General features: G+C 34.3%; 1 protein-coding gene across 7 annotated transcripts in view; it reads right to left on the bottom strand.

Annotated features, from left to right (window-relative positions):
- Positions 1-22,375, bottom strand: part of NHSL1 (NHS like 1) — a 169,620-nt gene that overhangs the window by 10,250 nt on the left and 136,995 nt on the right. For 4 of the 7 annotated variants that reach the window (XM_026666173.2, XM_026666174.2, XM_087970967.1 and 1 more), the window contains exons 3-5: positions 21,250-21,377; positions 9,522-9,714; positions 4,821-4,952 (exon numbers count right to left, since the gene is read on the bottom strand). In XM_026666173.2, the coding sequence (XP_026521958.2) occupies positions 4,821-4,952; positions 9,522-9,714; positions 21,250-21,377 (453 nt within the window). Of the gene's footprint in view, positions 1-4,820; positions 4,953-9,521; positions 9,715-16,239; positions 16,369-21,249; positions 21,378-22,375 lie in introns of all 7 variants that reach the window. The other 3 variants (XM_087970948.1, XM_087970961.1, XM_087970934.1) reach the window with 2 other exon arrangements.

Raw genomic sequence — 22,375 nt, 5'->3', positions numbered from 1 at the left:
TGCTTTAGTTCAGATATATTTTAAATCATATCAGCTGGCACTATTGTTGAATCCAGCCCACAGCCACATTGGAGGTATTGGGGGGTCCTGGATGAGGGACAACAAGCTTTGACTGAACCCTGGGAAGACTGAGTGGATGCATGGAGCTTCAAGATCTGGGACTTTAACTACCTTTAAAGACCTGAATGGCATAACAGGTTACTGGAGGAATCTTCTCACCTCAATGGAACTGGCCAACCCTGGCAGAGGGGGCATGCTACGGACCCATCAGTCAAGGAATTTTGGCTGGCAGGATGCAGGCGAAGGCTTTTCTCTATCATGGCTCCTAGAACATCTTAACCCTTAAGGTGAAATTGGCTTCCACCTTTTGACCTTCTGTAAGGGCCTAAAGCCTCTGCCAGATGACTTGGAGCTAAAGTGGGGAATTTTGGAAGGGGGTGGATAAATTAAGAGTCAATCCCACCTCCACCCATAATGCATCCTGCTTTCTATCTCCCCATCTTTTTAGCTATAATTTTATCTTTGACTGTAACAACATTTTTTTTATCATTTTAGAAATTTCTATCTTGTATGGTTTTAATGCTCTTAATGCTGTGAGTGGCCCAGAGTTGCTTTGAAATAAGACACGTGGCAAATAAATATAATAATAAAAAAAATATTCCACTCATTCCTGAAACTGTTTTCATATACTGATTCCAAATTGGAACATTTTTTTTAACATTTCTATAGATTTTTCCATAGTAAAAGCTGTCTGATGATAGGAATGTAATATGAAAAACTTGCATAACATATGATGATCAGCAAAAATAATAGTAACTCACCATTGCTATAATTTAGGAGATAAGATGTTATCTTCCAAATAATGAGCACAGATCTGATGGAAACCTAATCCCAAAGTAGGTGGAGGACATTGATTGTATATCTCTTTCTGCTGAACATCATATAACTAACATGTGGAATTTATTGTCAGAAAGCATGTAATGGCTACTAGACTATGATGTCTTTAGAAGTAGGTTAGATAAAGTTCTATGGAAGAGGTCAATCAAAGGCTGTTAGCAATAAACTGTATTCTACTCAAGCATATACAAATGCCAGTTGTAAAGGCAGGGAAGGTAAAAAGGGGATATATCTTCCAGCCTGTGATCATCTCAGAGCAGGGGTGTCAAACTCGCGACAACACGTTGTTGTCACGTGACATATCGCAACTTTTCCCCCCTTCACTAAACTGGGGGTGGGGGGTGTCCAGTGCGTGACACATCCGGCCCGTGGGCCATGAGCTTGACATCCCTGTCTCAGAGGCATCTGATTGTGGCCAGTCTAAGGAATAGAATCCTGAATTAAAATGTGCTTTGATTTAATCCAGCATTTCTGAAGTGAATAATTACAATAATTGCTTAATTGGGTCATTAGTGTATGGATTTAGATTTTTTTTCCTGGCAACATCTGAGGATTGAATCACATTCTCACTTTTATATTCATAAATTGTCCTCTTGACTGAACATAAAATTACATTCACTGTAATTTGCTGTTAATCACTCTCTAGGCAATGCATGCATAGTTTTTTTTCTTACATGTCATACAAGTATGGATTCCAGATGATTACGTATAAGATACCTGTATTACATTTGTGCTTTTATTTTCTCTTTCTTTCATTTTAACATTCATTTTCCCAAATAAGGTCCATTTCATTGGGAGTTTCTTATATTCATTCTTGAAATTTGAAAATAACTTCCTGGTTCTAATAATTTTACCCTCTTCCAGAGATCCCTTTCAATTGGCGATACAAATAGGATGAAGACATGTACACACATGGAAAATAGAATTATATGACCTTGTGCAGTTTTAAAAAATTGCTTTCATTGTGGTAAGTCTTGGAAGTTCTGGATGGATCATGGGCTGTGTAGCCTGGAAAAGGCAATACAAGCTATCTTTTCTCCAATGCAATATGCAAGGCATATTCTAAATGGGTTAGAAGTCAGTGGTCATCAGAAAATTGAACAGTTGCTAGCACAGAGAAAGTAAACAGAAGAGGAAGAGAATAATAATAAGGTAGTGTTTCACATTCAGAATTCTACATGAGGATCACAGGCTCTCATTTATAAAATCACTGTGTCTAACTGTGCATGAAAGGAGGATTGGATTCTGTGAACTTCAGTTCCTCCTAACTCTGTTGAAATTAGAAGCACTTTAAAAATGAAATATGATGCTGCATGAGGACCTGTCTCAAGAAAGAGATAAAGAGAACTAAAATTCCAATTGTGCACAATTTGGACGTAGCTGTAGATGTTATTCAAAGCATCACAAAATCTTTATCATCTACAAAGATTTTAAATTAATTCTTTTATGCGAGAACTCTGTTTATCACCAACTTTGCTGTTGGCATCATTCAAATGACTTTACAGGTAGTCCTCATCTTATGACCATTTCTTTTAACGATCATTGGGAACCACAATGGCCTCAAAAAGAATGCTTTATGGACTGTAAAGCATTTTCAGCCATTGCAAACATTTGCACTGTGGCCATGGGCATTAGGTAATGTTTTTAATATTTTAATCTGTTTAATTTGTGGTTTTAATATGATCTGATATGCTGTTTTAACATTTGATTGGGAGTCACTCAGAGTCGGTTAGAAGATGGGCAGCTATATGCCTTTAATAAATAAACAGAATGTTGATTTTGGGAAGTTATAAATGAGCTAAGGGTACAGATGAATTTGAAATATGTTTTTGAAATTAATTATAAGAGCCTTCCCATGAAAAAAAATGCTGTTCTTTTGAACTCTTTTAAAAAGCACGATAGGATGGGACTTTGGAGGCGGATCACTACAGGGAATCAAACAAAGCCAACAATTACAATTAAAGGAGATTTAAATATGATGTAATAATGCAGAATGAGGCAAAATATTTAATGTTGGATGTATTGAAGGATATTTGTGAAAAATGGCCATAGAAAATTACTTTAAGCATATCTGCATTATGCAGGTAGTTTTTAACCTAATGATCATAATAGAGTCCCGAATTTCAATCTTAAGTCATTGCAGTGATTAAGTGAGACACCAATATGATCATTTTGCTTGACAACTGCAATCCCAGCTCTTCCGGTTGCAGTCATTAAGTAACCACATGGGTCATTAAGCCAACAGAGCCAAAGGAGGGCAGGCAGCTCCTTCCATTCTTTGCATAGAAGAGAATTCCTTTCCTGGACAGGCTGGATGAGCTTGGATCTTTTCTAAGTAACCTGGATAACTTTGTTATACTGAAATTTGCAAAGAGAATTGTTAAACTTTTGAAAGATTCTGTGAGAAGTGATAAAGAAAGAAAATAAAGGAAATGAAGTGCTAGGTCTAGGACATTGTTTGAAGGAATCAAAGATCAAAATTGTTAAAAGAGAAAGGAATATAAAGTTGGTTTACATGTTTAAGATTAAAATAGATATGTTGTTATCTCTGCTAACCCATAAGAGACTTTTGCTGACCAGGACTGAACAACTAAGTTTCAAGATATATCATGAGATATATCTTATCTAGATATATCATATAAATAAGATATGAGAAGAAGAGACAATTTGTTGCATTTTAACAGAAGGTGACAAGTTACTAAAATTATTTGTACTTGTTCTCATGGAGGGAGAAGTCATTTCTTTATGTATTTCTTTTCTTTACTATATTCTTATTTTTTCTTTCTTTTCTATTTCTTTTCTTTTTAGTTTGTATTAGGTTTTATTTTTTTAACTGTAATGTTTAACAAAATTACTATTAAAAATCTTATAAAGCATAGGTATTATTGAGAAAGGTGACTATATAAATGGATTAAATAAACACATAGTCAAATATACTTGAATCTGTATCATATTTTTAAAGACTTATTACAGGTAGTCCTCAACTTACAACTACAATTGAGCCCAATATTTCTGTTTCCAAATGAGACAGTTGTTAAATGAATTTTGCCCCTTTTTACAAACTTTTTTTTTTTTGCCACAATTGTTAGGTGAATCACCGCAGTTGTTAAGTTAGTAACACGGTTGCTAAGTGAATTCTGCTTCCCCATTGACTTTACGTCAGAAAAGTGCAGAAGGTGATCACATAACATTGCAACATGTACCAGTAAGCAAGCATCTGAATTTTGATCACATGACCAGTTGTTAAGTATGGCAAACAATCATCAGTCACTTTTTTCAGTGCTGTTGTTAATTTTGAACAGTCACTAAATGAACTGTTGTAAGTCGAGGATTACCTGTATTTCACTTTTAAAAAGGGAGATATAGTTAGAAGAATAAGTCACCCTCGTGAGATGTTAGAACTTGGAGAAATGTTTAGGCAGCAATAAAACTGACAAAGTTATATTAATGTTCTTAATACTTACTCAATAAAAACTATAATTTTCACATTAAAGCTTTCTTCCACAGATGGCCTTTCCATGTACCATATAAAATAAATGTATGTATTCATTCAATAGATAATCTGAAAAGGGAAACTTTTTGGAGCAAAACTATCATCTGTGAAATGGCCTTGAAAATTAGCAAATGGTTATTATCGAATACCTCTAGTCCACTAGTGACATTATCTACATGTGTGCTATTTGCATTTCCTTGTAGCAAATCCCAGCCATTTCCAGCATAGAATGGGAATTTTAATTTCTTGGTAGGAGACCAAATAATAATACAAAGAACACACTCACTATTCTTTCTTGGTGACCAGCCATTCATTTGGAACTTTTAAGAGGCTATCAGACTGTATTGGTTTCATAAGCGCAATTAAATGTTAAGAGTTTAGTTACGATAAGCAATTAATTGGAATGGAATACAGTTCTGATGAGCCATACCTAGCTCTCTTTGGATGTTGTCAGGGACTCCTGTAATAGTCTTTCTCCTTTTCATTTTCTTCGGCCGCCTTACCACACTGTCTGTGTAAATCAAAGACCTCCGTATGCTGGCTTGGCGGTCAAAATTCTCCCCTGATGTACAGTAGGAACAAGCAAAGCACCATTATTTTCAAGCACGCTGACATCATGCACTTTCTTCCACTTGCTTATACCGGTAGTAGAAATGAAGAAAAGGCATTAATATATGGTGTTAGCACTGTCATACAAAGCAGGAACAGGTACAGCACTCTGCAACTATAAGGCTTAAAATGTAAAAAAAAAAATTAAATGCCTATATGGATAATTTCTTAGTGATTTGATCTCCTATGATTTTGGATGATCCGGGATTAGCAAGAAGAATGCCTGGGTTATCAGGTGTCAGCCTTAGAAGAAGTTGCTGACCCTTCTACTAATTATGTTTAGTAGAATGTGTTAAAACTTGTTGGATTCACAAAACACTGTAAGTCATAAATATAGACATGTAAACATACCTATATTTGTTTACACAGCAGCCAAATTAAGACCTAATCAGCACAACCAAAAATAGATTTTCAAGTGGAAATGGTTTTGGAAAACAGTTGACATGCATATACATACAGTTACATATAACATCAAAATATACAGAATTATGACTGTATGTTACCAAAAATGATTTATTTATAACCGTATGATTCTGTAAGTCTTGAAAAAAAATACATAGGTGTGGAATTAGGAATATTTTTGACTAAATCGGCTATCTCTGATCAAAAATATAATATACTCCATTTCATTCTGATCATTCACAAAAAGCATTCTAATTCAGAGCATTACTGGATAAACAAACTATAATTATAATGAACTGCTTTTCTACTTGAAATCTCAACTATGTTTAATCTATCACCAGTGGATGCTACATTTGCTGAACCCCTTGAATCAAAATGAGGTTTAAGTAAGTTAAGATGATTCATGATGCATGTAACAAAAGTAAGCCTTATAATTGAGTATGTGCTCCATCATAATGGACCCAACAGCAGTTCTCCAGGTCAGATAGCTATAGACATTTCCATTTTTTTTCCAGTGAGTTAATAAATTGACTACTTGTCATTACCCATATTTATATTCTGCTCTTGTTTTTATTCTTGCAGATAGATTACAAATCAAATATACGTCACATTTTGGTTTTTGTTTGTATTCACAAAATATTCTATTTAAAAATTTCAGAAAACTAGATTAAGTTCTTTCATCTTGTCTTCACTGTAGCGAAGAAAAAAAATATACAGATAATTGAATAGTTCTATACTTTACATTTCTGACTAGCCAAGTTATTTCTCACTGAAAAGTATCTTTAGCATATGCTAGAATGTGCTGTTTATGGATCCTCCCTAGATCAGGTCAATTCATCAGATCAGTTTTAAGGAAAACATGGGATATGCAAATGAATTTAAAGAGATGTTTTAACTCTACACATGAATATTTTCTGGATTGTAGCAACACACTAAAGGTAACTGTTTCATCTTCAGTTGCATGCACAAAATTTTTGGGTTTTGAGAAGATGATGTTGTATGTGAGCCCAGACATTCTGTTCTTGTTAGACGAAACGTATCTAATGTTTGGAGTAAAGGAGCATTTGCAATTGAACAGATTATGAGTTTCAGGCCATCAACTCTGCTTCTGTTCAACATACCAGGGAGCCTCTTACATTACTGCTTTTCTTTGAACAGCAGTACTCTATTCCATATTGTAAAAACTACAAAAAAATAAATTCCTCAGAGGTGCCATTGTTGCTAGTGATTGCTCTTGGAAGAAGTGCCAAAAGCCTCTCTTTTCTATAAAAGTACTACAGTTGTCTACATCTCATCCCAATTTATATCAGTATCAGACTTTGCAAATGAGGGAAAGAATTAGATAATAACTAGGTATAACCACACTTATAAGGCTCATTTTACTGTTCCTTTTTTCACTATTCTCATCCAGTCTTCAGTTTCCTATCACCAATTAAAATGGCGTTATAAGTGGCCATTTTATAAAATGTTCATGCAGATTAGTAAGGTACTGCTTGAGTTTGTTTAGCACACCTTCTAAATTAAACCTCTTAAGAAAATTGTTTGTTAACTTAAATTTGTACTCCACAATTTTTTCATATGAATTTCTGAGACACTTTTTTTTTGCTATAATTTACATTTATACAGAGCTGTTTAAATTTCACTTGCTAATTGAGGAACAACCTAATGAAGCTAGTTATGTGTAAGCAAATGAAGACTTTTAACTTTTACTTGATACAACGATCACCAAGTAATATCCACTACTCCCTTTCCAAATATTTGGGTAAAGCCATATCCAGAGACACATAACAGCATTAAGAAAAGAAAAAGTTGCTGGTCTCTGGAAAAGTGTACTACATCTTGTATATCCCGTACTGTATATCATGTTCAAAGCAAGTTAAATTCCTGCTAATTCATGAGATTTAAGTCTACTTCCAATGCTGATAACAACTCAGCAGCTTGTCCTGTTAACTTAAGTCTTCAGTACATTTATATCAAGTTTTAGTACTAAAATTTATCTTACTAGAAGAGCACTGACAGATGAAAGTAAAGGTGGGAAGGCGTTATGTTCTTACAGACAAGTGAAATATCATGTCCATTATTAATTTTTATTTTACAGGCTTTTAATTTTTAAATAGGACATTTAAAGTTAATATTAGTTCAGCAATGTGGCTGGCTTAGACTGACATAAATATATTTCTAAAGAAGAAGAAACAATGGACTCTTATGACCTAGTCCTCTTGTCTCACACAGACCAGAGACATATATTTTATGATATATTTATTTCCTTACCTGAAAAAAACATTTTATCAAGTAAGATAATATTTCTGAGGACAAATTTATAGTGCAAACTTTGTGTACTTACTCAAATAAAAATAGCCATGAAGCATGAAAAATGAATGCTTTAGCAGAGTTGAAGTCTTTCATTTTAGAATCACATTACTCTTTGACCCATTTCTTAAAAATCCTTGTATCTACCTTTTGTGGGTCAAATAGGATTAAACAGCTGGCATCTTCCCTGTTAAACGTTTTTGACTTACATGTATTTTTTTAATCTTGTCTGTACCCATGACTGTGGGAGGAGGATACTTCTGCTAATATAACAGGACTGTCCCCAATTCTTTTGTCCTCTTGATATCACGTGTTCCTCAAATCTGGAAGGATCTCTACATCCACCAGATTTGGAAGGCATGCAGAGACTGCACAACTGAGGAGAAACCAATTTAGTGGAGGGCATGACTTTATCAACAAAGAAACTCCAACTGAAAATAAGGGGTGAAAACCCCCATTTATTAGTTTGCATTAACTATTTAACCTCCACAAACATTTTTTTGTTCTTCTAGGGTACATGGCTTTCTGTTTTATCTTTTTTTTTCTCTCACTTTTTTTAACTGAACTCTGATCACTGAATTATATTAAAATTCTCTAAGAAGGTAAGACTAATAATATAGTTAAGCAAATATTAGTCACCAAATGGAAAAAGAAAGCACCTGTTAATTTATTAATGAAAAAAATCAGTTGGTTTAACTGATCTTGTAGATTAGCATGTGATTGCAGTTCAAAAATAGTGCCTTGAGTGTGACACTCCTTTTTAAGCAGGAAAGAACAAAACCCAGATGGAATAAGAATGATGAATCCCTTGTAAAGGACCAAGAATTCAGTTTTCAATCTTTCAATCGTGCTTCTCTTCTTGTGCCTCTGAGAAGGAACCTCCATGGTTTCTAAGGAACAGAAACAGCCCTATATAGCTATAGGCAAGGGTCTTCAAACTTGGCAAGTTTAAGACTTGTGGAATTCCTGAGCTAACACGACTGGAGGAGGAATTCTGGGAGTTGAAGTCCACAAGTCTTAAAGCTGTCAAGTTTGAAGACCCCTGGGCTATATAGAAAACCAGAAATAATGATTGCTTTTTTTTTTTTTTTGCATCAACTTCTTAAATTATGACCTAACCTATCATCATATCCAGCAAAAAGCCTAATTCAGCTATGCCTGCAATCTCCTATAGTTTTTTTTTCAGATTCTTGATTAACAGATTTTAGGACTTTCGCAGGTCAACTTTTTTCTTCTACCTGATTTCCCTCTTGCTTAATAATTGTGGAGAAAATGAAAGCTTGCTAATTATTTTGCTTTGTCTTCCTCAGAGAACAATCTTACTTCTGATTTAAATTATTTTATTATGGGCCAGCAGTCTCAGTCAATTTTATTTTAGGTTATTAAGCGTTACTCATCCTTTTATGTTATTATTATATTATTCCATAATTAATCCTTAATCCTTTTATGTTATTATTTTTATAATATTCCATAATGACATATATGCTATTTGATGGTGAATGAAATGAGCTAGATATTTTAAAAATAAACTTTTTTAAAAATTAGCAGAAACTTTATTATGAAACAAGTCATTAAAGAACAAACATTACACTACAGAAAGTTCAGAAGTACAACATTTCAGCATTTTTCAGAATATTTAATCATTCAGCATGAGTTTTGAAGAGGAGAGAGTTCTGATATTGTAAATTTTAAAGGCCCTGATGCTTATCATCTGTTATCATTATTTAACATAATCAGTACTTTCTATAAAGGTATGATTTTGCTCTAAATATCATAGAGATGCCATAAATCCATAAAATTAAAAGCTTACCTGTTACATTAATAGGGATAACATCAGTTGGGACTGCTTGAGCCTGTTGTCGCATCTTTTCCTCTGGAGTTGGCAGTGGAAGAGATTTGGTCCAATTTGTCTGAGTGTTGATGTCAGATAATTCATCAGGAGTTGGTGTTTTGGGTCTTTTGACAGGAATAAGCTTTTCCTCTTCAGGAGAAGGAGTCAAACACTATAAAAAACAGTATATCATTAATTGAAGGGATTTTATAAAATTTGCTTTAAAAATGAGCAAAAGATAAATTACACATTTTTCCAGCTATACATTACCTTATTTTAAATAAAGCATTTCTCTTGTGAACAACATATTGTGACAGAATTTGAAAAAACACTTTTGATATCTGACTTAATTTCTTATGACAGTTTTGCGGAAAATTTTTAATAGCCAAAGCAAGAGTAATCCATGGTTCAATTCCTTACTAAGCATTTAGTAAAAAAGTAATTGAATATTTAATGATTCATTCCATTAGTATATTAAAGAGTATTCTATATTTGCACTTAAAGACAGACAACAGCAAGTCTATTAATTTATAAGCGACAAGTTAGTTTTTCTGCAATATTTGTACTTTCTGGAATGTATTCAAAAGCAAACTCATTTGGGGCTTTCTTTTTTAAAAATTTGATTAGTTTTAACTTTAGCAACAGTGATATATTAATTCTTTTAGAAAAGCTATTGTTTTGGATTTCATCATGGAATTGCATACTCCATTTTTTTCTCACAACAAAGTATCTTGAGAGATAGGAAGTTGCAGAGTGTCCCAGATTATACTGAAACTACTATGCAACCTTTATACTCCCAACAGTTAATAAATTCTTAAGATTTGATAAATGTCCATTGTAACATTAATTTGACTAAATGACAGCATTTGTTATATAAGAAAACTGAGAACAGATCAAAGTCTGTCTCAAAATTATGTTAACAGGGATACATTTATAGGAATTTTTATAATAAATGCAATGGACAAACTACATATCAAGGAATGCAGTTTGGGTTAAAACGCTGCCAAAAGTTGAGAATGATTTCAGTGAGAACATAAATACTTAATATCCTCTTAGAGTCTTGCCTATTTATGAACATTTCATCATAAATCAACTGTGATGCTCAAACAAGTCATTAAACTAATATATGTATGGCACTGGCAGTTTCCATAAGTTCCCAATAAGATTTCTGACCATCATGGTATCCCGCGGTCACATGATCTGCAACCTTCCCTGCCAGCTTCCCACAAGCAAAGTCAATGGGAAAGCCAACAGAAAGTCAAAAATTGTGATCCCATGATAACCTCTGTTAATGATGGCAACTGGGGATGGCCAGGATTGAAGTCTCTAAACAACGCAGTGACATGATATTGTGCTTTATGTTCACATCTTTTAGTGATAAAAATTCTGGTCCCAGTTATTGTAATTAAGCAAAGACCGCTTGTACAGTAAATGCTGTAACCATTTCTTTAATTTCTTAGAAGTGTGTTTCTCTAAAATATGACAGATGCCTTGGTGGGGGAAAAAGTACACATTGTGAAGTTGCACCAAAGCGAAGCAATCTTAGTCATAGAAACATCTTAACAATAAATCATAAATTACTATTTACTTCCAGGATAGCCTTATAATCAACTGGTTTTATTTTAAATTTTCCCAGGCCAGAGCTGGTTTTGAAATTATATAACTGGCAGAAAAGAATATATAATACATAAGAATAAGAAATCTTTCCTTTTTGAGTGCAAGATAGTAGAATGGGTTTTTATTTATTATGCAATAATAGCCAAAGGGGATGTTTCTTCTCTCTTAGGTTCACTGAGAATGTAATAATACTTCAAGTAGGATGATGCTGTGTGGTAAGCCATAACATTTCAACATAATCATAAAAATACCGATTAACAATGCCAAAATTAGTAACTGTCATAAGATGATGACCCTGGATTGATTTTTTTCAAATATGAAAAGAAATAAAATTGCATATATTAAATAGTAAACTATATTTTTGTTGGGAAAAGGGCTATACAGCTTTAAATAAATACCGTTTAATACAACAAGATTGCTGACAAAGAGGGAAATCTATGATGGATCCACAGAACAAAATACCAAGGTATTAACCAGCAGAAAGAAAATGAACTTCTCATTTGGTTATTGCTGTTGAACAGTTAAACAGGAATTGATATCTTCTAATAAAAAACGCTTTAAAACTTTCTCAGTATTTTAGTGCAGTAAAGTATTTTGATTCAAGCACTATTTTTAGTGCACCAAATCCCACTTGGGGTCCTAGCATTACCTAATAGGAAAAGTATTTTTCTAGGTCAGGGATCTCCATACTTGGCAACTTTGAGACTGTGGACAGCATGGCTGTCTGAGGAACTCTGTAAGTTGAAGTCCACAAGTCTTAAAGTTGCCAAGTTTGGAGACCTCTGTTCTAGGTCATTCCAATCTGAATGTTCCTGAGAAAGTTTCAGTGTTATCGCAACTGATAAAGAAATATAAACATGGATGGCTTGCAGCAGCTGAAGTAATGCACTGGCGTTATCTATTACTAAATGTCCTAAAATTTTAATTCTAGAATTCTTAATATTTTGGGAGAGTGAAATTTAAATCCAATATGAGATTATTGTAACAAATAAAACTAGACAAAGGACTTTTTTGGTATCAGGAATTCTTCTGTAGGATCAATGCAAAGAAGAAGCCTACTGTACATTAATCTTCTGTCTCCAGGGATGCGTAATCAATCAATCATCAATCAATCAATCAATCAATCCAATACTCACTAAATGAGGGAAGATTCCAGCTAATTTAATAGGAAGATGCCCATAACCATTACATAAAAACTCTACACATTAATGGGTAGAAAAACTCCATAAACTAAATAAAATGCAAAAGTAGAGCCTTTCTATTGAAAAAAATTGTATATTTTGCATTTATTCAGTTTCACACTATATAGTTAATAATTTAATTCCCTTAAACAGCAATAGTATGCACATTTAATTGGAGCATATCCAACTGAACAAATGCATTTTTATCTAAAGTACCTAGTTAAACTACACAAATCTAAAAAAGGTAAACAGTATCAGGTATGCTTAACATTTGGATGGAAAACAATCAGGAAACCCCAAGGTTTTATGCTAGCCTGGTAAACTGAACATTTTTCCAGAAGAGAATAACAAACCATAGTCAAGAAATCTACTTGGACTGTCAACATAGATTCAGGAGTTGCACCTTGCAGAATTGTGCTCTTAATCTTAATTGATGTCTTTAGGATCTTATATATTAATAGTTTCTTTTCTCGATATAGATTTCCAAGTGCATATGTCTTACATACATTTATCAAAAAAAGGTTGATGTAGCACATAGAGCTATATTTTAATTGTGGATCTCTATAAATCAAAATTTTTCTGATGCAAAGTTCATTGCATAATGCAGTCATATCAATACAATGAACACATATATCAAAGTCCTATTTATCTTTGTACAATGGTATTTAAAAGTTTATGAACTCTTGAATTTTCAATAATTCTGCATAAATATGATCTAAAACATGATCTGCTCTCCAAACAAGTTCTAAAACTACCAGTAGATAAAGAATGTCATATTGATTTAGAAATATTCAAAATTCAAAAGATAACTTTTAAGCAACACTGCATTCTTTGTCAGAATGTAAAGTTACTCATTTAAACAAAAATCTACTCTAAGCAACACCAAAAGTTTGACTATTTCAAAAGATTTGGGAAGAACTTGAATTTTAATCAGTCATGAATCCAGCTGGTTGGTCTTCTGCTTCTTCGTTCATTATCACAGAATTGAAAGATTGTCTTTAAGGGGGACTGAATACATTCATGGAGGATGTGTCTATTAAAGCCTATTAGGCTTAAGTTTTAATGAAGGCAGTAAGTTTTCCACTGAAAGGTAGTAATATGCTTCAAAATAATTGCAGGGGAACAATGATAGAAGACAGCCTCCATCTTCTGGTATGAATATCCTACAGTTGATTTTGTGAAACATAATAATTGATTCGGATGAGCATTAAGTTAATCTAGCAGGGCTATTGTTCCTATCACTTTCACCTACATTTTTCGTAGAAATTATCAATTTAGAAAATGTTCAAGCAACAGCTTTCTGATTACCTTTCCCTTTTTTTAAATCTACAATTACATCACAAGAACTATATAAAACAACAATAAAATCCCTTTTTCCTGTTACCTTTACACTGTAGGAAGCCAGCTATTTGTGCTGGAATTCTTAGATGCAGATAGACATCCTTTAGATGGGCAGAAGCCATGCTGAACCTTGAATGACTAAAGATGCCAGACTCTGTGTGTGTGTGTATTGTGCCTATGTTTATAAAAAAAAATGAGCCATTCAAGTCTCAAAATGACATACAAATTTTTTGATTTTTTTACAATCACATTCAGAGAAGGATTCAGGATTCTTTTCAGCCAAAAAGGAGATTGGGAAGCTGCAAAAGGTCCTTCTGTAAGACCCTTAGCAAGACCCTAAGAGTTTGTCACTGTTCATTCTTACATGAAAAGTTTTAAGAAAGTTTTGAACTTAAATTAGTTTGGAAATTCAATTTTATGACAAAATGTACAATGCTTTCTGAAAGTTAGTAACTCTCCACGGTGCCCATTTAGAAAATAGGGGGGTGGGGGGAAACAGGACAGCAAAAAAAGGTTCAAATTTGCAAAGAAACGAAATAATATTTTAAAAAGGAATAGAAAATTTAGTGTTATTGCAGTGTTTTTCCCTGTGACATGAAATAAAGCAGTAGGAGTAATTTTAAAATAAGAGCACTGTTAAGAAGAGAATACTCTAATGTGACAACAGCATCAGGCTGCAGGTATTACAGCTGGATGATTCTGGAGGGGGCTTGATACCTTGATCGTCCATGACATCAAACAACAGCAGGCACTTAAGGAAGACTGAGGGAGGCAGTCTAACAGACTAGACTGTTGGGTGAGAGAGAAAAAGAAAGCAAATGAGTGACAAAGAGAAAATAATGAAAACACACAGACATAAAAAACAGACAACAGATATTGTATGCATATCAGAGTACAAATAATTTAAAAAAACAGGGAGAAGTTGTTATATACAAACACACCTTTTCCACAGAACATATAATGAATGCAATAGAAGAACAGAAAAAGGAATATTACTTGGATCAACCAATTCAGTGTGTTTACAAGTGGGAACTGTACTTAAATTAGCATCATCAAGTCTTAACGTGACAAGTATCTCAACCTGTGCCAGGGATTACATGTCTGTGCATAATGATAATCCAGAACTAAGTCAAAATAATATACAACTATGCCTACATCAGGTCAAAGAACTTATCTGTTTAGTCCATATTATCTTCTCTGACAACCAGAGAACGGCCTTGAATAGTGATCTTCCAAATCACCCATTCCTGAACTATTGGGGGCTCTATACCTGGTCTTTAAAACAATCATGAACATTAGATTAATAGAGCACTCAAGTAATTTCATAGATTTCCATTTAAATGTGGTGAAACACAATATTTATTATTTTAAAATTATGTCTCAGTTATAAGAATTACAGTAGATTTGAGTCTCTATGAAAATGGTTGCCATTGTTACATCAACCAGCACGTCATACATTTTTCAATCGACAGCACTTATGCACCTTCTCAGTATACAGTATTTGATTATCAAGCTTTTAATTAGTACTATATAAACTAAAAGGATATAGAGAACAAAAACTGAACATTTATGTCAGGGGCAGATAATCTGCAGCATCAGAGTTACAGGCAGCCTAACTCTTCTTTTTCGTGGTCCTAGATCCAGTGGTCTGATTTCTACCTATTTTGAAGAGGAAATGCATGAAAACTGTAGTCTTAAATCTTAATCCTTATGGGAATATAAGGATTAAAAATGAAAGGTTGCTAACGTATGAAATTCTCCCTGAACACATTATCGCTGATATGGCCCCCATCTACTTAGCCTTCAACTACCCATATATAAACTATAACTTTTGGGCATAAAAAGGTTGTTGCTTACTTCATGATGGAAGGTTCTGCAGAACATTAATGCTCTCTAGTCTGCTCCATGCCAAATTTCTTGATTTACACCTCCTCCCCACATATTCACCAAAATAAAATGATTTTCCTGGCCTGTTTCTTGTTCTTGCTGAGCTGCCTACATCCACCCTAGACAATTACCTGGTCTTTACCTTGCCGATCACATGAGAAGTAGAGGAACAACATGAACAGAACAGAAATGGAAAGCCAAGCATTTAGAGGTTGGAAAACATGCAGCGATGGGAGCTGAGGCACACATTAATGTTTGGGAAGGAAACAATAACTGAGATACAGAGAAAGCTGCTAGAATGGGGCAAGTTGACTAAAGAAAGAGGAAAGGGAGGGATGAGTCAATGATGCATAACACCCAGTTTTCTTTCTGTAAAATGACCCACTCAATATTTTAGTTTATTGTTTTGTGCTAAAGACTCCTGTACTGATTTATAATGTATAAACTAGCATAACAAGCATGCTATGAGGCATATTAATTAATTCTAAATTTTTATAAGCACTAATGTGCAGGAATACCTTTAATGAAAAATTACCTACAAATAGAAAACTAAAATATTTTCACAGTAAAAATATCTGTGATGTTTTTATTGAAAAAAGACCCATTCTGTTTACTGAAACTTTCAAGCAAATTACTACACAGTATGTTACCTTGATGAACAGGCTGCTTACCTGTAATTGGCTCTTTGAATGATCATATGTGCATTCACGCAGTCTTTCTTGGGGATTTTCCAAAAGTGAGAAATATTTTGGCAGGAAAGAAGCTTTACTGTTCATGCTTGAGGTCTCTCTTCTACTTCCCTGAGACAATACAGCAGGTACAAGAAGCACCAGAATTTATCCAAAATATTCACTAAAAAGGGGAAGGTGGGTGGGTTACATGAATGCACAGATGATCTCTGCAAGTCCCATAGTTACAGATAATCAACTCTTTTTCTTCATCGAGGTCTCTAAGTGCTTCTCACATATGGGTAACTAGCAACCTTATCTTCTAGAAGCAAGTAGCTTATCATATGAACACCAAAGACAACACATCTCAGCCAAAGGTAACATCTGTTTAGGATCAAACTGTCACGCAAAAATGCTCGACAATTATCAGTGGTTGAGAACATGTATATTTGTACAATTATAGCTAATGCATCCATCACCTTTGGTCCTTCTTGAGCGTACTATACTTGGCAACTCTTATTTGTATACTTCGTTACAATTCTACCTGACTACTGCAATGTGCTCTGATGAGGCTATCTTTGAAAAGTGACCAGAAATTGCTGCTAGTGCAAAATGCTGTAGCTAGACTGCTAACCTGCACTGACTGACAATTATCTATTGGACACTATTTAAGGTTGCTTTCAAAGGTGGGTCTGATTATCTAAGGGACCAACTTTCCTATTATGAACCTGACTGAGTACTTCAATAAGGACAGGCCCTTTTGAAGATTCATTGCCACAAGCTTATCAGTCTGGTATACAAAAGAGAGATTTCTCCTATGTGTCTTTCAAATCCTGTAGCATTCCTCCGAATTCCCATTTTCCCAGCAATTAGGAAAATGGCAAAAACATCTCTTTTTTTAATTGAAATGACTAAGGGTAATCAAAATGAGAATAAATTAAGATGGATGTATAGGTAGTCCATGTTTTGCAAGCACCTTGTATAGTGACCATTCTCAGTTATGATGGTGATAAAAATGTAACTTCCCAGCCAATTTTTGCATTTATAACCTTCATAGGTCTTCAAAGCAAAAGAAACTGAAGTAAGATTAGATAAGCACAATTATAGTTTCCAAGCTTCCAGTCCCAATTGTGGTTGCTTAACAAGGATTCTCTGTAGTATCAGTCAAGATGAAGACTAGATTGGGATTTAGCATGTTCTAGAAAATAATGCATTCTGCCTGAAAAAGCTGTTTGTAGCTAGCGACTCCTTCATGGCCCACTGAAGTCTTCAGAACTTCAGCTGATAGTAGTTTTAATTGCAGGATTGGCATAATCAGGGGTGGGATTCAACCGGTGTTATTACCAGTTCGGTGATTATGTTTTGCGTGCGCATGCGTGCTTTGAACGTGCGCATGCATGTACTACACCTAAAGCTGTGCCGCCTGGACAGCTGATAAGCGCTCCGCAGCATTTGAAAAAGCACTTTTTAACCGCTTTTTCAATCTCAGCTGAGGTTGAAAAAGTAGGAAATAAAGGTCAGATAACAGTCCAGGCGGGCAGATGGGCCAAACAACAGCAGACACAGAACCGGTTCTGTGTCTGCTGCTGTTCAGAGCTACCAGTTCTATAGAGCCTGGCAGAACTGGTAGCATCCCACCCCTGGGCATAATTATATTTACTGCATAACCTGTAGGCTTTTCAAAAGCAACCTGATTTGGGAACAGCTGTAAATGCCTTTGCAACATGTAGCAGCCATATTGCTGACTGATATATCCTATTGGACTATATCATTTTGACAGTGAACAATCTACACTGATTACTGTTCAACAAGATCAGTTCATGTTACCGTTCAATTTGGTATTAATATATGAAGCCTGTTTAGTTATGTGAAAAATAAACTCAGACAGATTGTAAGCTGCCCAGAGTTACCCTATGATAAGATGGGCAGCCAATAAATTTAATAAATAAAATTCAGAGATGTCTCATCAATATAGGAAGAATATCCTTATAATCCAAATTGTTCAGCCTTTAAAAAAGTTGTCAAATATTTTTTAATTATTTAATTTAATTCTTTTTAATGTTCTTTAATTCTTCCTGATATTGTTTAGATATTGTTGTTTCTCTCTATCTATCTATCTATCTATCTATCTATCTATCTATCTATCTATCTATCTATCTAAAATAGATATAATATAAAATATTGCATGATGGCATCAAAACTCTACAATTCCTTCCCTCTCTCTACATGGACAGCTTTTTCTTTACTATCTTTTAAAGAAACATCTCAAAATATATTTTTACTCATTAGATTTTCTTTTAGAGAAGTCATGCCTATCTGAGAGTATATGACATATAAATGAACTAATTAAATGCTGCATTAGGGACAGGTGCTACAAAGATATGATGTTATCAATTCACTATGGCACAAATAATTCAAACAAGTAATAGAATAAAGAAGACAATCACATTGTTTTCACACCGTAAATATCAAAGTACAAACAAGGTAAAGCCAATGAAGGAGTGGTCCTGCCATTTATGGTATATTCTATGGGGCAATGTGATCACTACAAAGCCAGGGTATTTACAAGGGAGCAATAGTTCTTTCTATTTGTTCATAAAAGCAGCAAAACCTAACCTAGCCAGTTTTTTAAATCAGAGTTTTTGTTTTAAATAGTACCTGGGTTTCTGCACAGTAATTTTTTTTCCTGCGAATTAAACTATTCTAAAGAACTCACACTGACTTCCGGTTTGAGCTTCTTCAGCGACAGATCGAAACCTTGTCTCTGCGAGGCTTTGATCCGTGCTCACCACTGGAGAGCCCTGAGCCGGCTGGTTTCAGGGCTAAGCCACCCTGTAGAGGTGGTGAAGAGGGGGGAGACTGCCAGCAGGGTTGAAGAGAGCCGCATCTCTCCTCCCCAGCTGGCCATTACTCCCTTTCCCGAAGGCGGTTGCAGCAGTGGTCAGAAAGGGCCACCACAAAGAAGAACTCGACCGGAAAAGAATGTGCAGGAGGAAGATAAGAAGAGAAAGTTTTGGTTGACCGGGTCAAACAGCAAAAGCAACAAATAAGGTACCCTGGAATTGAAACTGTTAAAAAACAATAAAATTGTTCCCTAAGAAGATTTTTAAGCTGCGAAGGAGAGAGAAAAGGGAAAAGATTTGGTTTTCTCCTTTTCCTATACTGACAGCTAAGAGACATAAGCAAGAAATTGGAAAAAAATCCACTTTGACATCAATAGGCATTTAATGCTGAAAATAAAAAGTCAAAGGGATAATAAAGATTTCTGGATAATTAAAAGCTTTTGAAAACAGGAGAGAGGAAGAATAAAAGGGCAGGATCTGGAAGGGAGGAGACTGCCTGGAATCAAAAAAGAACTTACAGAAAAATCTCAACAAGACTTCCAAAAGATACATTCTAACTGAAATATCACAACAAAAACCCCAGGAAGAGAAAGTTGAAAAAGAAATAAGAAGATATAACTCGGGACTATCTGGATTACTTGATGATTTCTGGATTCTTGGTTATTGTTTTGAATGACTAAAATCAATCGGGTGGTTGTTTAAAACTTTTTAAAATGGCTCCACTTTTAGAAGAACTGAAAATGGAACTTAAAAAGTAAAAAGAAGATGCACAAGAAGGGAGAGGTTCTTTTGGCTTCATATTTCAGTTTTTAGAAATGGAGATTTGGAATTATAAGAAACAACAAGAAATGCCTGCAGAACAAGAAGATTGCGACAAAGAAGAAGCCATCTTTAATGAACAAGTAATCTTAGGTGGGGGGGGAAAAGGAAAGGGGGGAAAGAGAATGGAAAGTTTAAGATTGGGAAAAACAACTAAAAAAAATAGAGTGAAAAATAAGTATAAAATCAGAAAGCAACAGAAGAGGGAAATGCAGAAGAGAGAATTAGAACTAGAGAGACAAGGGGGTAAAAAGGGGAGGGAGAAGATGAGAGGGAAGAAAGAAAGGAAAAGAAGTTATAAAGGACAGAAGCAAAATACAAAGAAACAGTGTCTATTTAGAGATAATGGGTGAAAACATAATGGAAAAAGGGATTCTGCAAAGGTACATAAGATAGTATGGTTATATTAGAAGCAGAAATAATTTTAGAAAATATGAAATAATGTATGATTAAAATGTCTGATAAAATAGCTATCGTAATTCAGTGGAATGCTTGTCAATAAATAAATGTAACAAAAGGTATATTTAATGGTTTATATAACATATGTGAAGAGAAATAAGGGAAAAATTAATTATGGAGATTATATGTTTTTTTAAGGAAGTATGATATTTAATTGAAAAGAAGTGTTAAAGATGTTATGGTTTAAATGATTATTAATGATAGAACTGAACTGGAATGGAATGAGGGTTTATAATTACATATATTTACAATCTTTTTTTTTTTAAAGAATATAGTGTGTATTATAAGAATGTGCCAAGCAGAATTCGATTGGAAGTTATGTATTATGTATTATATTGAAGGTCATAAACTTAAGGTATATATTGAAGTTTAAATAAGAGTTGAATGGATGTAATTAAAAGATATAAAGGTGTCATACTCCAATTAGTAACTACAGGAGAAAATTTGTTTAATGAGAAAAGATATGAAATTGAAACAGAACAGACAAAAGTATAAATATAACGATTTGAATTGAGATGAGATAATCAAAATAAAATTGAGAAAATTGAAAGAGGGGAAAAACTATATAGAAAATGTAAAATAGTATAAGATATGGAATAGAATACAAAAAGGAGCATGAAATTGAGTTTTGTGTCTGTATAAATAAGTTCAACCCGGGACCATGCTATTTTCAAAAAAGATGTTTTACTTGTATTTTGTGTGTGAAAACCCAAATAAAAAATTATTTAAAAAAAAAAAAGAACTCACACAAGATGCTTTGGGAGCAGAACATTTTAAAAACTGGTTTATCATTTTCAAATATGGAACATAATATATATCTTGTGCATTTATTTAACTTATAAACATTTCTGCAATATTTTCATTTGTTTTTTTCAAGACTCTGCTGTCTCACCTTCTGTTCAATTTCTTCATAATCATCTTGGTAACTTCCATGGATTGTGTTGGATGGAGATGAAAATGTTGGACCCTGAGAATAGTATTGAGAACTTCTATAGCCATCTCTCCGAAGTTTGTCACATTCTGTAAGTGGTGGAAGAAATATAAGTAAAAGATACCATTAACTGTTGTTGATTTACACAATAATTTCAAACAAGAAGTACAAATAATTCCAAGGAGAACTTACTCATCTGTAACTAGATTTATCCTCTTTAATAATTGAAAAGAAGAAAATATGGCTAATTGATATGGCAATGTCAAGAGATAGAAGAATTGAAGATCACAAAGTATCAAAATCTGAAAACTGAAGTTGAAAGTTTATGGCATAAACTGACTGTGGTGGTCCCAGTCCATAAACTGGCTATGGTGGTACCATACAAAAAAAGCCTCTAGATGGCACTTAGAAAATCTACTTATTGATAATATTTCCATCTGTCAATTACAAAAGGCCACACTGCTTGGATTCTCACATATTATGCTAATACCATTATAGTTTAAATTTGTATTACAAAACTCACACTGCCTGACCAAATGACATTTAAGATGCCTATGAACATGAAATCACTTAGCTCTTTAAAACAGCGGTCGCCAACCGGTGGGCCGCAGCCCACTGGTTGGCCATGAGAAAATTTTGGGTGGGCCACAGAGAAATCTCACCCCCAGAGCACCCCACAAAGCAATTAATCCAGGCTGCACAGAAACACAAGGCTGCGCCACCCACATGGCCCGCGGGAACCCTCCCCGCCCACTCATTCCTTACCCGACAAACTTGCCTCCTAAATTGCTATTTTTCCTTTTTCCGACCATCATCTGTTCTGCTGTGCCGGGAGATTTGGATTAGCTAGGAAGCAGGAAATGGTTGGATTTCTTGCTTTCTGGCTAGTCTTTAGAACTTCGGCTCTGCTTTTAAGCACAACCAAACATCCCTTAGAACTAAAGGTTCTGATCAGACACAAGCAAACAATCCGGCTTAGAACTAAGGAGATAGTATCACTTCTGTTAGAATTCAGCTGCCTGACTCTGTACAAGGCTTTTTTTTAAAAAAATTTCAAAGTTACATGGTGAGCTAGAGCTAATGTGGT

The sequence above is a fragment of the Notechis scutatus genome, chromosome 1 (genome assembly GCF_049901735.1).
Source record: "Notechis scutatus isolate UNSWTSFEM ecotype Mainland chromosome 1, rNotScu1.2, whole genome shotgun sequence".
Classification (NCBI taxonomy): Eukaryota; Metazoa; Chordata; class Lepidosauria; order Squamata; family Elapidae; genus Notechis; species Notechis scutatus.
Note: the sequence above shows the minus strand (reverse complement) of the source record. Positions and strands in the feature narration are given on the sequence as shown.